The 15,608-nt window shown below is 36.5% G+C and overlaps 1 protein-coding gene across 1 annotated transcript; it reads left to right on the forward strand.

Moving 5' to 3' along the window:
* The first annotated feature begins 13,428 nt into the window (after positions 1-13,428).
* LOC149545767 (uncharacterized) lies at positions 13,429-15,016 on the forward strand. The gene is made up of 2 exons (XM_089794374.1): positions 13,429-13,854; positions 14,528-15,016. Exons 1-2 carry the CDS (start codon positions 13,740-13,742, stop codon positions 14,806-14,808), a joined length of 396 nt encoding a protein of 131 aa, XP_089650500.1. The 5' UTR covers positions 13,429-13,739; the 3' UTR covers positions 14,809-15,016.
* Positions 15,017-15,608: the final 592 nt, after the last annotated feature.

The raw sequence follows: 15,608 nt of genomic DNA on the forward strand, positions 1-15,608 counted from the left end.
ATACGTTTGATATGATAAAGCTTGGAATGTTTCGAATGCATAGCACGCCATGGTGAAGCAATGGTCTTATGTGGAATCACAATCATTTGTTGTGCCCCCTTCTGCAGTGTTGTTTTAGATCTTGATCATCTCCATGATTAGAAGAAAGACAGATCAAGGAATAGTGGACAATAACCTTACAAAGTCATGCTAAAGTCTATTTTTGTTGCTAGTGTTATTGGTATTGCACTTTTCATAGATGTAGTATGTCAGAGGGTAATGACAGAGAGACAGGCAGCTAAAATGCGACATACATATTTAAGTTCCTTGTCATACCAAGACATATCCTTCTTTGATACAAAAATGTTGAGGTGGAGAAGACTAATGTTGGGATTGCTCACAGACTTAGCACCATAAGAAATCCACAATCTATTTGTGTTCTTAAGTAAAGAGAGTTGATAGAACAAGGCACTCATTCATATTTGATAAAGAGGAGAGATGGTGCATATACTTAGATGGACAAGAAACAAGAATTGCAAGAAGAAGACGGAACAAAGGTCTGACAGTAACAGTGAGAATATTGTTGAGGATGTTCCAGCTAATATGTTTGACAGATATAGTCACAAATCTGAGACTTGGTAAGCATATGGTCACTATTTAATGGACATATTTAAGGTCCAATTTTTAGGTCATATAGGTTAATTTTGTAGAGGTTAATTAACCTCACCTAAAACACATATTTGGGGGGTGGTTATTAACCACAAAGAGGTAGTTATTAACCTCTATGTCTATATAAGGACATCTTTTGGGCTTTGTAAAAGGAGGGGGGGACTTTTTTTCTTTGGAAGAAGGGAACACCATGCTGAAATTTTGATCTAGGGATAAATTTTGGAAAGTATGTACACTTTTTACCTCTGAATTGAAAAATTTCTATTGCTTTCTTGGTGCAAGAAAATAATGGAATGTGCAGTTTGAGTTCCCTTTTTTCAAATCTAAATTGTTTCAAATGTTGATTCTCTTTGTAGTGAGCATTCTCACGGTATGGTGTAGATGTTTATAAATCTGTGGATCAGCGTTGTGCTAGTAATAGTTTTTCAAGCGTAGATCTTGATCATTGTTATTAGCAATTTTAAGTTAGTAGTTTGAGAAAGCTTTGAAGTCATGTGGTGCATTCTTTGTCATGAGCTTTCTCCCCTTTCAATTTTAATTTTATATCTATTTGAAAAGCTTCAAAATTATATCATACGAGGGAGCTGCCCCTCTAAACGCAGAGGAAGGTCGCATATCAAGGGCCTATCCAACTGTTGTGAACGGTTTGCCACACACTCTGTTGGGCCAATTTTTCTGTGAAAAATCTGTTTACCAACAGATTTTTGGCGACTCTACTGGAGAGACTGAACAAGGAAGATTGACAGTCGCCTGTAATGAAGCACAATGGTGCTTCCGTGTGAGAACTTTTTCGTGTTCTCCAATCGAACCTTAACTTCCAAGACACCCAGGAGGATATCATCTCAAACTTGAACATTCTAGTCTGGAGGTGTAGACGAAGTGCGTAGCAATACCATCTGGTGAATCAAGTTCTTGAAGAAGAAGAAGAGTTCGAGGAAATCTTGCGAAGGGCTCCTATTGGTCAGAAAATTGTAGTTGTTGAAAGGATAGTGGTCATTCCAAGAAGGAACGGGCAAAATCTTGGTCACATACAAGGTCAAGTAAATAACAATCAGTAACTTAGCTGATGAAGGTACCTTCCCTGGAATGAAGGTTGGCGACTCTATTTAGAAGATTGAATATTGGCGACTCTACCTGAGGTTTGAATTTAAAGCATGGTTTGGTACAAAGGGAAAGTGGAAAGTGATAGTGACAGTGACTCTGATGAGGAATATTTTTCCCATTCAAAGAAACAGATTTCCGATGAACCTCTGCAAGTTGAATTCTTGAAGAATTTCTATGGCGGTAGGAGGTTAGATCCTAAAATGGTTCATCCCCACTTACTTCAAATTTTTCAGAAGATCGAAGAAGATGATAGAAAAGAATATGGGTTTCTTTCTCATTATCAAGAATCCTTCTTGGAAAGAAATTCAACATATAAAGATAAAGAAGTCTTTGTTGAAGAATGTGCTTCATCTGAATCAGCAATGAGGAATATTAAAAATGTCTCTCATGCACCTGCATCTCAACAAAATCAGATTGATCCTACACAAGCTAGCTTTTTGAAGAGTTTCTATGGTGGACGGAAACTAGATCCAGGCGAGGCTCATCCATCTTTGCTCCAGACATTGCAAAAGATTGAACAAGAAGATGGTAAAGGTCATCAATTTTTCTCTCACAAGCCCAAATCGTCCTTAGAAACAAGTTCTACATGTAATTATAAAGAAGAGCTTGATAAGAAAAGTGATTCATGTCAATCGAAGATGGATAGTGGTGGTCAAAATGGTGTCCCAGTGCTTGCACCTATTGCTCATCAAAATCATATTTCTATTGATCCCAATCAGGTGGAATTCTTAAAAAGTTTCTACGGCAATGCACGCCTGGATCCTGACAAAGTACATCCTTCTTTACTTCAGATGCTAGGAGAACTTGAGAAAGAAGACCCATGCAAGAATTATTTTCTTTATATTAGAACATCTTTTGATCCAAATGTTAAAAAGGATTCATCTAAATCTTCATGCATGGAAGAAGACAAAGGTTCTATGTCTAATCTAGGAGATGATCGAGGAATAGAATCTATAGAAGAAAAAGGGTCTATTAATGTATCAAGGCATGAAGGTGAAGATTTCCAAATCCAGGAGAAATTATTCAATCATCTCAATCCTAATGAGAAAGAAAGAGAAATATCAAAACCTCAAGAAACTACACAACGAATGATTGAAGATGACGAAAATGTGGATCAAAGTGAATTTCACACTGCTTTTATTCCAACATGGTGCCTGGATGCTTCAGATGATGACTTCCTATGTGGAGAAAATCTTCCAAATCATCCTTCAATGACCATTCGTGATGATGAATCTATTGATGATATCAATACTTTAGATGTCATGGAAGAATCAAAAACCACTACCATTGATGGAGATAAAAGCAGCCATGAACTTCTACAAATATCTGCTTTCCCTGAGGAAATGGAGACCTTTACATTTGATGATATTGATGAACTTGTGATTAAGCGATCGGTTGATGGAAATGTTAAAAATCAGCTTTAGAGAGAAGAAGATAGACTATTTAGCCTTCATTCTCTATCATGCATGCCACCTTTCGCATTTCATGAAGAATGTCTTGGTGAAGAAATGATGATTCAAAAGGGGATAGATATCATAGAACATATTGAAAATGAAAGCTATATGGCAACAGGTTCCTATGATCAAATGGAAGTAGATTTGAAATCCTATGGATTATTCAAAGGTCAAAGAAATCCTCTTTTTGAGCCTTCTCATCAAATAGGAGATCTTATGTCAAAAAGATTCTATGAGGAGAATAACCATGATAAAATAAGTAATCAGTCAGCAGGTGATCTCATGGAGGAATCCGAGGAAGGAAACTCTAATGATGTTTTTATCCCGAGTTTGTGCTCAAAAGCTTTGGATGATAATTTCCTCTATGGCGAAAGTGTTTACTTTAATCCTTTGTTTGTAGACGAAGACATTTCTACTGATGATTCTCAAGTTGGTATTCAAAGACAAGGTTCAATGGTTATTATAACCCCGCAGGTTACTTCACTCCATAGATTGTATGAAGGCAATCCAATACGAGGTTTGATATCTTCCCATCTTAACCATCAGAAGGCCCTTCAGATGGAAAATTTTGATATTAATGGGATGGAAATTGAAGTTATGGTCCGCAATGTTGAAGATGGTACCCATGTAACTCAGAAGTTACTAAAAATTCAAGATGATCTTTTGGAAGAGAAGGAAGAAGAAATGGATCATGAGGAGATTCAATATAACATCGATGTGCATCCCAGTTGGAATAATTTTACAGAAGATTCAACCATGATCATGCCAATAGAAAAGAAAGAGTGTCTATTGTTGGAAATGAGTTCAGGACTTCATGATGACCAATCATTACAATTTCAGGTTGAGGGCTTGCCAAGTAGAGGAGAAGATCAAATATGCATTCAGGAACTTGAGAATATTATACTTCAACTCTTTGAAAATGAAGTCATTAGTGACATACAACAAGAAGCAGAGTTGATTTTGAAGCCCGAGATTTTTTATGAAGCCTGGTTATTTGGATGCGTCCCTTTATCTAGAGATGTTGAGCAGCCTAGGAATCTCAGAGTTAGAATTCAAGGAGCACACTTATATTCGAACTCATGGAAGCTTAAGAATTTTCATATGGTGATAAACCATGGTATTTATTTTATCCAGCTAGTGAATGGATTTGTATGATTATACCTTGAGTCACTGTAGGTAGGGAAACCTACCTTGTATATAGTCTAATTAGGAGTTTTTGTTGTGCCTAGTTTTCTTTCAGTTGTCTGGTTTTTGGCGCTAGTTTCCTCCCTTTTGTAAATTGGTCCCTTAGATGACTCTATTTTATAGCCCAATGGATAAGGCACTATTTTATTTATTCTGGATTCGAGCTTCGTCCTTGTCAGTCCTTGTCCCCAATTAGAGCCAGCTGTTGCCCGGTTATAAAATTCTTTCAATTTTATAAGCCGTTGTTAATTTTTAAAACTTGCGTGGTTTTAAGCCTTAAATGGATCATTCTATCTGTGAAATTTGTGAGTCTTTAAGCCTCCACGTCTCCGGCTCATTCCCAGCTCCACACAGCATTTAAAATTTTTAAAATCCAACTTCTGAGCCTCCAGATATAAAAGGTTAATGATTGCCGCCAAAAACACATATTTCTTAACCTTTTACTTCTTAAAAGGTTAATGTTAACCACCAAAAATGTGTTTTTCTTAACCTCCAAATAAAAGGTTAATGTTAACCACCAAAAATACATTTTTCCTAACCATTAACCTCTCAAAAGGTTAATGATAGCACCCAAAAACACATTTTTCTTAACCTTTTCAACGTGGGTGCCCAGATAGAAGGCATATTGAAGGTTACAGAAGAAAAGTAACATACTGATGGATTTTGGAAATCTATTTACCAACAAGGCCTCAGCCAATGAAAATACACAAATAAATAAAAGAATCTTTTATTGGATCTAAACGTATAATCTGATTTGACAAATAAGGCTAAAATGTCATAGCAAAAGTAGAGAATTTTCCAGAGTAATCAATGGGAGATTAATGGGAAGCTTCGTGGATGCTTGAAAAGTATTTGATGAAATGCTTGAATGAAACGTGATTTCATGGATTGTGATGGTTACCGGATATGCGTAGAGTGGCTCTATGGACAAGGTCTTCAAACTCTTTGAAAGAATGCCAGAAAGACGCCTCATGTCATGGAATGCAATGATCTCAGCATATGCACATCATGATTGTTTTGTAGAGGCCCTCAAACTTTTCCATCAAATGCGACTTCAAAATGTTATACCCGACTCTGTTACAATGCGGTTTCGTGATGGGAAACCCATTTCGGCCGTCGCAACGGGAAACGGAGGTCTCCTGTCACGTTTCTGGTAACCATGGTACTGGGTGATCCGAGTCTTTCTATCACATAAATTGCTCAGCGAAATGTCTCTTTTCTCAGCCGTGGCTTTTCTTCTTCTCTCAACCTATGACACTCGATGACTTGGCCATTCAATAATAAAGTAGTCTCGGGTGCCAATGAATCAAAATATTTAAAATTTAGAGGTATTGTGAGCTAAGAACTTGGCATGAATGAAGTTCACACTCATCAAATCTGAGCTTCATATAAATGTATTTTCTTCCACTGTCAAAAGTGTAGAGACGACAGGGTGGAGATCAGTCAGTGAAGAAGTGCGCAATGTGTTTGATGTTATATCCAAGCCGATTCAATGGTGTTAGTGTAAAGAAGGTGGACAAGGATCGATAGCCACTTTGAAGAATTGGTCATCGGGGTTCATGGCTGGGATGGCCTTTATCTCTATGTGATATACAATATCAAATGCCCAGTATCATGGATTAACTGTTGATGGCAAAGCCTGCCAACTGTTTGACAGAATTTCCAGCCTTCAAGACATGAATGGTAAGGCACGAAAGCCATGTGAACAAGTTTTTCATCCCTCATCGAGCCATGACAAAGCATGTGAACTATTTGGACAAAGATCTCTATTCTTAGCCGCAGCTTTCCTTCACCTTTCAACCCATTCAAAAAGCATAGACAAGGCACGAAAGCTGATCAAGAAATACGTTTGATATGATAAAGCTTGGAATGTTTCAAATGCATAGCACGCCATGGTGAAGCAATGGTCTTATGTGGAATCACAATCATTTGTTGCGCCCCCTTCTGCAATGTTGTTTTAGATCTTGATCATCTCCATGATTAGAAGAAAGACAGATCAAGGAATAGTGGACAATAACCTTACAAAGTCATGCTAAAGTCTATTTTTGTTGCTGGTGTTATTGGTATTGCACTTTTCACAGATGTAGTATGTCAGAGGGTAATGACAGAGAGACAGGCAGCTAGAATGAGACATACATATTTAAGTTCCTTGTCATACCAAGACATATCCTTCTTTGATACAAAAATGTTGAGGTGGAGAAGACTAATGTTGGGATTGCTCACAGACTTAGCACCATAAGAAATCCACAATCTGTTTGTGTTCTTAAGTAAAGAGAGTTGATAGAACAAGGCACTCATTCATATTTGATAAAGAGGAGAGATGGTGCATATACTTAGATGGCCAAGAAACAAGAATTGCAAGAAGAAGACAGAACAAAGGTCTGACAGTAACAGTGAGAATATTGTTGAGGATGTTCCAGCTAATATGTTTGATAGATATAGTCACAAATCTGAGACTTGGTAAGCATATGGTCACTATTTGATGGACATATTTAAGGTCCAATTTTTAGGTCATATAGGTTAATTTTGTAGAGGTTAATTAACCTCACCTAAATCACATATTTGGGGGGTGGTTATTAACCACAAAGAGGTAGTTATTAACCTCTATGTCTATATAAGGACATCTTTTGGGCTTTGTAAAAGGAGGGGGGGACTTTTTTGCTTTGGAAGAAGGGAACACCATGCTGAAATTTTGATCTAGGGATAAATTTTGGAAAGTATGTACACTTTTTACCTCTGAATTGAAAAATCTCTATTGCTTTCTTGGTGCAAGAAAATAATGGAATGTGCAGTTTGAGTTCCCTCTTTTCGAATCTAAATTGTTTCAAATGTTGATTCTCTTTGTAGTGAGCATTCTCACGGTATGGTGTAGATGTTTATGAATCTGTGGATCAGCGTTGTGCTAGTAATAGTTATTCAAGCGTAGATCTTGATCATTGTTATTAGCAATTTTAAGTTAGTAGTTTGAGAAAGCTTTGAAGTCGTGTGGTGCATTCGTCATCATGAGCTTTCTCCCCTTTCAATTTTAATTTTATATCTATTTGAAAAGCTTCAAAATTATATCATACGAGGGCGCTGCCCCTCTAAACGCAAAGGAAGGCCGCATATCAAGGGCCTATCCAACTGTTGTGAACGGTTTGCCACACACTCCGTTGGGCCAATTTTTCTGTGACAAATCTGTTTACCAACAAGAGCTTTCTGTGATATCTTCTTCTCTTTGTAAGCTCTTTGTATACCTCATAAATTGAAAGCATTTCAAATTTTACTTTTAACGAAAATGGCATTTGACAGAGAATTTTACTTTAAAGAAAGCTTTTTTATTTCTACAATTTTCGAGCATAGTAGTAACTAGCATAATCTATTGACCTGCTGGAAAATTTTGTGTCTCTATAGTCTATACACATAACAGATTTTTGAAAAAAATATAAACTATTTTTTTTTTCATTTAGGGCTTTTCAGCCCTATTCAATACTTTTTCTCTCTCCCTGATTTTCTTTTCTCAGATTTGAACTAGCACCACCATTTTATCAAAGTGAAAATGTTTGATTTTGAACCATGATAGTGATTATCGTTTAACGTTCAAATCTACGTTTTACATGCAAATTTTATGTTCAAAATTACACGAAGTAGATTGAGTCTATGAATATATTTCCTATAATATTCTAATTATATTAGATTGCATTTGAGAAAAATAAGATTGTTATTTAATAATAAGCAAGTACATTTTTTCACCTTAAATACTTGTCCTTATGAGTTCATAGAGTTCTAGCTAATGTTTTAATAGTGAATTTTCTAGAATAGTTGAAATAATGAGTATCTAGAGTTAAAACAAGTTTTTTTACAAGGGTCTTGAAACCCTAGTTAAAACAAAAGATAATTCAACCATGTCCCAACATGAAACATTGTTGTGAGCAATTAGTACTCGCATAATACTAACAACCAACAAAACAAACCAACACCTAAATAGATACTAGCAATGTAACCATAAAAAAAGAAAGAAAAAAAAATCAGCCACACGAAAATAAGGTCAAAACAAAACCATGCTACAAAGCTTAAATTTATTATAAAATAAATATAAATTTTCATTATAAAAATAAATATACCACAATCCTTAAAAATAATACAAACATAGGCTATCACTAAATCTGAATAATTATGTATTCCTATTCTAAAATTTCTATTCCTATTCCAGCAACCAAACAAGCCTAAAGAATATGAAAATCTTAATTCTTTAAATTTAAATGTACTGAACTATTATATATATATAATATTATATTATATTATAAATTAGTTATTGTACGATAAAGTAACTCTTACCTGAAGAGAAAGTTTAGGTTTCTGTTAGGAGTTCTGTTTAGGTTTCTGATAGGAGTTCTATTTAGTTTTTGCTTTTAGTTTGAATAAGCCCTAGTCTTTAGGGATTTTGCTTAGCATTTCTTGTTGCACTTATCACATTGATTAGTTGTCAGCATGCTATCAACATGCTCTTGTTTTTCTCATTCAGTTTAGATTGTAAAGGCTATTTATAAGCCTAGATTGTTCAATAAGAAGTAAGTCATTTCCAGAATCATTCAATATTCTTTTCTGTTTCAATTCTTAACATTCTGGTATCAGAGCTCCCACTGGGCATGACGAAATCAAAGTAGTAGTCTTTGAGGTTTCTTTGCAGCAGCAAAGAAGATGACAACTGAAGGGAATTTTGTGCAGCCAGCCATCCCTGACTTCGATGGTCACTATGACCATTGGAGCATGTTGATGGAGAACTTTCTATGATCCAAGGAATATTGGGGATTGATAGAGATGGGCTATGCTAAGCCACAGAATGGAGTGGTGCAGAGAGAAGCACAGTGAAAGGAGCTAGATGAATTGAAGCTGAAAGACTTGAAAGTAAAAAATTATCTCTTTTAGGCCATAGATCGGATGATATTGGAGACCATTCTCGTGAAGGATACTTCCAAACAAATTTGGGAGTCTATGAAGAAGAAGTTTGAAGGGAGTGCTAGGGTTAAGAGATCACATCTACAAGCTCTCCGTAGAGAGTTTGAAATCCTAGAGATGAAGACTGGAGAAGGAGTCTCCGAGTACTTCTCAAGAGTGTTGTTCGTGGCCAACAGGATGTGAACATAGGGAGAGCAGATGCAAGACATTACAATGGTTGAGAAGATTCTCAGATCATTGAGTGAGAAGTTTAACTATGTTGTTTGCTCGATCGAGGAATCCAAAGTCGTCGATCAACTCTCCATTGATGAACTGCAAAGTTCTCCAATTGTTCATGAGCAAAAATTCCAGTGACATACAAGAGAAGAACAAGCACTCAAGATAACCTTTGAAGACAGGTCTGGTATAAGAGGATGAGGTCGAGGTACATACAGAGGCAGAGGAAGAGGGAGAGGCTACTAGTCCTATGAAAAATCCACAGTGGAATGCTATAAGTGCCACAAGCTGGGACACTTTCAATCTGAGTGTCCAAGCTGGGATAAGGAAGCCAACTATGCTAAAGTAGGAGAAAAAGAAGAGATGTTGCTTATGTCATATGTGGAGATGAACGATGCTCGAAGGGAAGACGTCTAGTTCTTTGACTTTGGATGCAACAACCACATGTGTGGTGACAAGAGCTTGTTCTGTAAACTAAATGAGGAATTCAGGCATAAGGTGAAGCTAGGAAATAACACAAGGATGGCTGTGTTAGGGAAAGGCAACGTGAAATTGGAAGTAAGTGGCTTTACAGATCTTGTTAGTGAAGTATTTTTTGTGCCTGAACTAAAGAACAATATTTTGAGTATTGGTCAACTACAAGAAAGAGGATTGACAATTCTCATTCAAGGTGGAAAGCTCAAGATTTACCATCCAGAGAAAGGGCTTATAATACAGACCAAGATGACAACAAATCAGATGTTTGCGTTGCTAGCAAACTCACTGCCTCAAAAGCCAGCTTGTCTCTACACTTCCACATAGGACTTCGCACACTTATGGCACTTTCGTTATGGACATTTGAGTTACAAAGGATTGAGGACACTCCATATCAAGAAGATGGTGCATGGGATACCTCAGTTCAAGACTACATCAACAGTGTGTGGTAACTATATGATTGGGAAGCAACACAAGGATTCAATCCCAAAGAAGAGCAATTGGAGGGCCACAGAGAAGCTTTAGCTTGTTCATACAAAAATTTGTGGGCCAATCTCTCCCATCTCCAATAGTAAGAAAAGGTACATTATATGCTTTATTGATGAATTTACTAGAAAAGCATGGACTTATTTTTTAGTAGAAAAATCTGAAGCATTAAGCATGTTCAAAAGCTTTAAGAGTCATGTTGAGAAAGAAATAGGAGGGTATATAAAATCTTTGAGAACAGGTCGAGGAGAAGAGTTCACATCATCTGAATTCAATGAGTTTTGCTCAGAGCATGGCATCAAGAGACAATTAACTGCATCATATACTCCATAGCAGAATGGAGTAGCCGAAAGGAAAAACTGAACAGTGATGAACATGGTTCGATGCATGCTGTTTGAAATGAGGATTCCTAAGAACTTCTGGCCAGAGGCAGTAAACTAGACAACATATGTTCTAAATCAGAGTCCTACATTGGTTGTAAAGAATCAAACACCTGAGGAAGCTTGGAGTGGAAGAGAACCCTCAGTTGAGCATTTTAGGGTTTTTGGATGCATGACACATGTGCATATTCCTAATGTGAGAAGGACAAAGCTAAATGAAAAGAGCTTCACCTGTGTATTATTGGGAGTAAGTGAAGAGTCTAAGGCATATAGACTCTATGATCTAGTTGCAAAGAAGGATTGTAATTAGCAGGGATGTAGTGTTTGAGGAAGACAAGTGTTGGAACTGGGATAGGAGTTATGAAGAACAAATAATGGCTGATTTGGAATGGGATGATGAAGAAGATAATGAGGAAGTGGATGTTGAGAATGATGGTACAGAGAGTGAGGAAGAAGAAGTCATTGAGGAACAAGTTGGTAGTCCGCAAACTGATGGGAATGAACAAGTATCATCCAGTTCTGATGGAGGAAGAGCTAGAAGGCCCCGGACGTGGATGAGAGATTATGTAAGTGGGGAAGGTCTTTTGGAGGAAGAAGATAGTGCTAATTTGGCCCTATTTTCTTTAGCAAATCTAGTACATTTTGAGGAGGCAGTGAAGCACGACAACTGGAGGATAGCATGGATAGGTGCAAAGAAGATTGGGGTGAAGTGAGTCTATAAGACCAAACTCAAGGAGAATGGAGAAGTGGACAAGTTCAAGGCTTTTTTGGTGGCCAAGGGGTATGTGCAACAACAAGAGATAGACTATACAGAGGTGTTTGCACCGGTTGCAAGAATGGATATAGTAAGAATGATTGTGGCTCTAGCAGCTCAGAAAGGATGGACTCTTTATCAACTTGATGTCAAATCCGCCTTCCTGCATGGGGAACTCAATGAAGAAGTATACGTGGAGCAGCCTAAGTGATATGAGCTGAAGAACAATCCTCAGAAAGTGTTAACCCCTCTATGGACTGAAACAAGCTTCACAAGCTTGGTTCAGTTGTATTGAAGCACACTTCATAAGTGAAGGATTCGAGAAGTGTTATAGTGAACATACTTTGTTCATTAAAACAAATAAGGGAGGTAAAATTCTCATTGTCAGTTTATATGTAGATGATTTAATATTTACTGGAAATGATGATTTTATGTTTGTTGAATTTAAGAATTCTATTTTGAGAGAGTTTGATATGACTGATTTGGGAAGAATGAGGTTTTTTCTTAGGATAGAAGGGTTGTAGAGGTCAAATGGAAGTTACATTTGCCAAAGAAAATATGCTTTGGAGGTGTTGAAGAGGTTCAGGATGGAGAATAGCAATTCGGTCCATAATCCCATTGTTCCAAGTTGTAAACTTTCTAAAGATGAGAATGGGGTTAGTGTTGGTGAGACTTTGTTTAAGCAGATGGTGGGTTGCCTCATGTACTTAACAGCTACGAGGCCGGACTTGATGTTTGTAGTAAGCTTGATTAGTAGGTACATGGCTAAACCAACTGAGTTGCACTTGTTGGCAACCAAGAGAATACTAAGGTACCTGAAAGGAACCATTGGATTTGGAGTTTTTTACAAGAAGGGAGGGTGTAAAGGTCTAGTTGGTTATGTAGATAGCGACTATGCAAGAGATGTAGTAGATAAGAAAAGTACATCAAGCTATGTCTTCATGTTTGGTTCTGGAGTTGTTGCTTGGTCCTCAAGAAAATAGCCTATAGTCACACTGTCAACCACTGAAGCAGAATTTGTAGCTGTAGCTGCTTGTGCTAGTCAAGCTATTTGGATGAAGAGGATACTTGAGAAGCTGAGTCTGGAGGAAAGCAAGTGTACTACAATCTTTTGTGACAATAGTTCCACAATTAAACTATCAAAGAACCTTGTGTTACATGGTCGAAGCAAGCACATAGATGTACGCTTTCATTTTCTTCGTGATCTCACACAAGAAGGAGCAATTGAGTTGGTTTGTTATGGAACACAAGATTAGCTGGCAGATGTGATGACAAAGCCCCACACCTTGGATGTGTTTCAAAGGTCTCGAACTCAGTTGGGAGTTTGCCAAGTTCCTGATTTAAACTAGTTGCGGTTGGGAACTAGTTTAAGGGAGGGAATGAAGAGAAAGTTTAGGTTTCTGTTAGGAGTTCTGTTTAGGTTTCTAATAGGAGTTCTATTTAGTTTTTTCTTTCAGTTTGAATAAGCCCTAGTCTTTACGGATCTTGTTTAGCATTTCTTGTTGCACTTATCACATTGATTAGCTGTCAGCGTACAGTCAACATGCTCTTATTTTTCTCATTCAGTTTAGATTGTAAAGGCTATTTATAAGCCTAGATTATTCAATAAGAAGTAAGTCATTTCCTTATATTTCAATTCTTAACATTACCATTGCCTGTCTTCTCATGATGACGGCCTCGCACCATTCAGTACGTTCCACTCCAACCGTCTTCTCCCTCCAACGTTCAACGAATTTTATTCTTCTTGACAATTATTGAGAATATGTTTGTTGCTTCGTTTGAAGAGCCCACTATTCAGCTGTCTTATTCATCATTCCAATTTTTCCAATACGCTCCTATCTCCACGCGCGTTGTCTTCATTCATCTTAGCCATCTTATTTCACTCCCACCCATCATTGTTCCAAAATGATATTATTCTCTGCAAACCGGTAAAAGCAAATTATCCAGACCAACAGAGGAATATCTTAAGCTCTAAAACGTTAGGTTTTGATCACAAGGGCAGGCATAAATTCCGTCAATGAGATCAAACCTACTACATTCTCTGAAAATTATATCCATTCTACGTAAATTGACAATATTTTAGACCTTTTCTTAACAAAAATGGCATTTGAGAGAGGGCGTGATCATTTCTTTGCAACAATGATGGGAATGGTGATGATAATGGCTGCTGGAACAAGCGTTGCTGCTGCGGGAGACACAGACATTACGCACCCTGGTTTATATTTCTTCACTTGATATTTTGCGTGTTTCGAACAGTCGATCAATAGAAATTAAAATGATATATTGCATTTGCTGCAGCAACATTTCTTTTTGCAGCGACCACCCGTTTTATATTGCTTTAACATTTATTAAGCTGAATTTCTTGTGTGCTTCTCCTAATTTGCAATCGTCATTCATATGTACCCCGTTCTTTTATTTTATTTTTAGCCCTCTTCAATATTTCTTTGATTTTTCTATTTTCTTTGATAAGAGTTCATCCACCAGGTGTTGCAGACGAGCTTATAGTCAATGTAAAGTGCATGTTTAGGAAATTCCATAGTAATCATCATGCAATGTACACCTCAAATATTACTTAAATGCAAATTTATTTTGTTTTCAGTGGTCACAGGATCGAAACCCCTGCACTATGACTACTACTAAGGAGCCATTTCGTAACAACAGCATGGCCTTTTTCAATATTTCTTCCATTTTTCTATTTTTCCTTTCTTCTATTTTTAGCCTTGTTCAATATTTCTTTCATTTTTCTATTTATCTTTGATAAGAATTAATCCACCAGGTGTTCCAAAGGAGCTACTGACTGTAAAGTGTATGATTTGAAAGTTCCCTAATTATCATCATCATCCAAGTCCTCAAATATAATTTAAAATACAAATTTATTTTGATTTCAGAGGTCGCAGGATCGAAACCCCCGCACTCTCGGACAGCAGGTACTTCTACTACGTCCACTGAGGCGCCATTTCATAACAATTACATGACAATGATAACGCAAGGGAAATCGGAGGCGTCTGATAGTTTTGGTGCCGTATTTGATGACATGATGGAAAATGAGGAGGACGTGGCTCTGAGGGAAGCGATCTTGTGCTCCTACTATTTTTCTATATTCTTCATCTTTCTGGTTGTTCTCTATATTAACCCTGGCCTCTTCAATGTGTCTTGGCGTCTGATTTAGATGCGCTCTCAAAGTTGGAGCGTAAGATTTCCTTGTTATTTTGTTAATATCATCGATGATGCATTTCCCCTCTGATTTTGAAATAACCCATTTCTTTAAATTTCCCAAAATAGCCGGGTCTGCTATTTTTGTCTGCTCTGGATTTGAACATGATTGGACTAATATTTTGATGGTATGAGAATAAAGAACCAGATGGATTTTAAAGTATAAAATCAGCTTGTTAGTGGTAATTCGAATTATAGAGATTATAGGTAATTTGAATTTTAGAGATTATATTTTTTAATGGAAGAAATGTATTCTTTTTAATAAGATTATTTTTAGGAATAATAAAATATACAAAATGAATAAATAGTATGTCTATTTACTGCTATTTATAAGCATGTTGATATCATAGTGAATTTTCATTCATATTTCTTGAGTGATAAGGTGTGAATTAGAAAATAAAAACTCTCAATGATCAATAAGTTAAAATGAATCAAAGACACTATAATTTGAAATGCTTCTTAAACTATTTTAAAAATAATTTAATACCCAAAATTACTATGTATAAAAAAATGGTAAACATAAAATCAAAATCAATACATAAGAATGTGTGGACATGAAATAAGTTAAAACTATAAATATACTAACTATTAATAGTAGTATCTGAATTATTATATATAAAAATTGAATTCATTCAAAATGAGTCTATGACAAGAAGTAAACTATAATTCCTACAATTTCAATTGTTACATTTTATGCTACTTTAATTTACATATAACCTTTTAATGAACTACTCTCAATTTTTCATATGGAAGATT

Source organism: Cupressus sempervirens, chromosome 7, assembly GCF_028749045.1.
Source record: "Cupressus sempervirens isolate cs-2001-9-10 chromosome 7, ASM2874904v1, whole genome shotgun sequence".
Taxonomy (NCBI): Eukaryota; Viridiplantae; Streptophyta; class Pinopsida; order Cupressales; family Cupressaceae; genus Cupressus; species Cupressus sempervirens.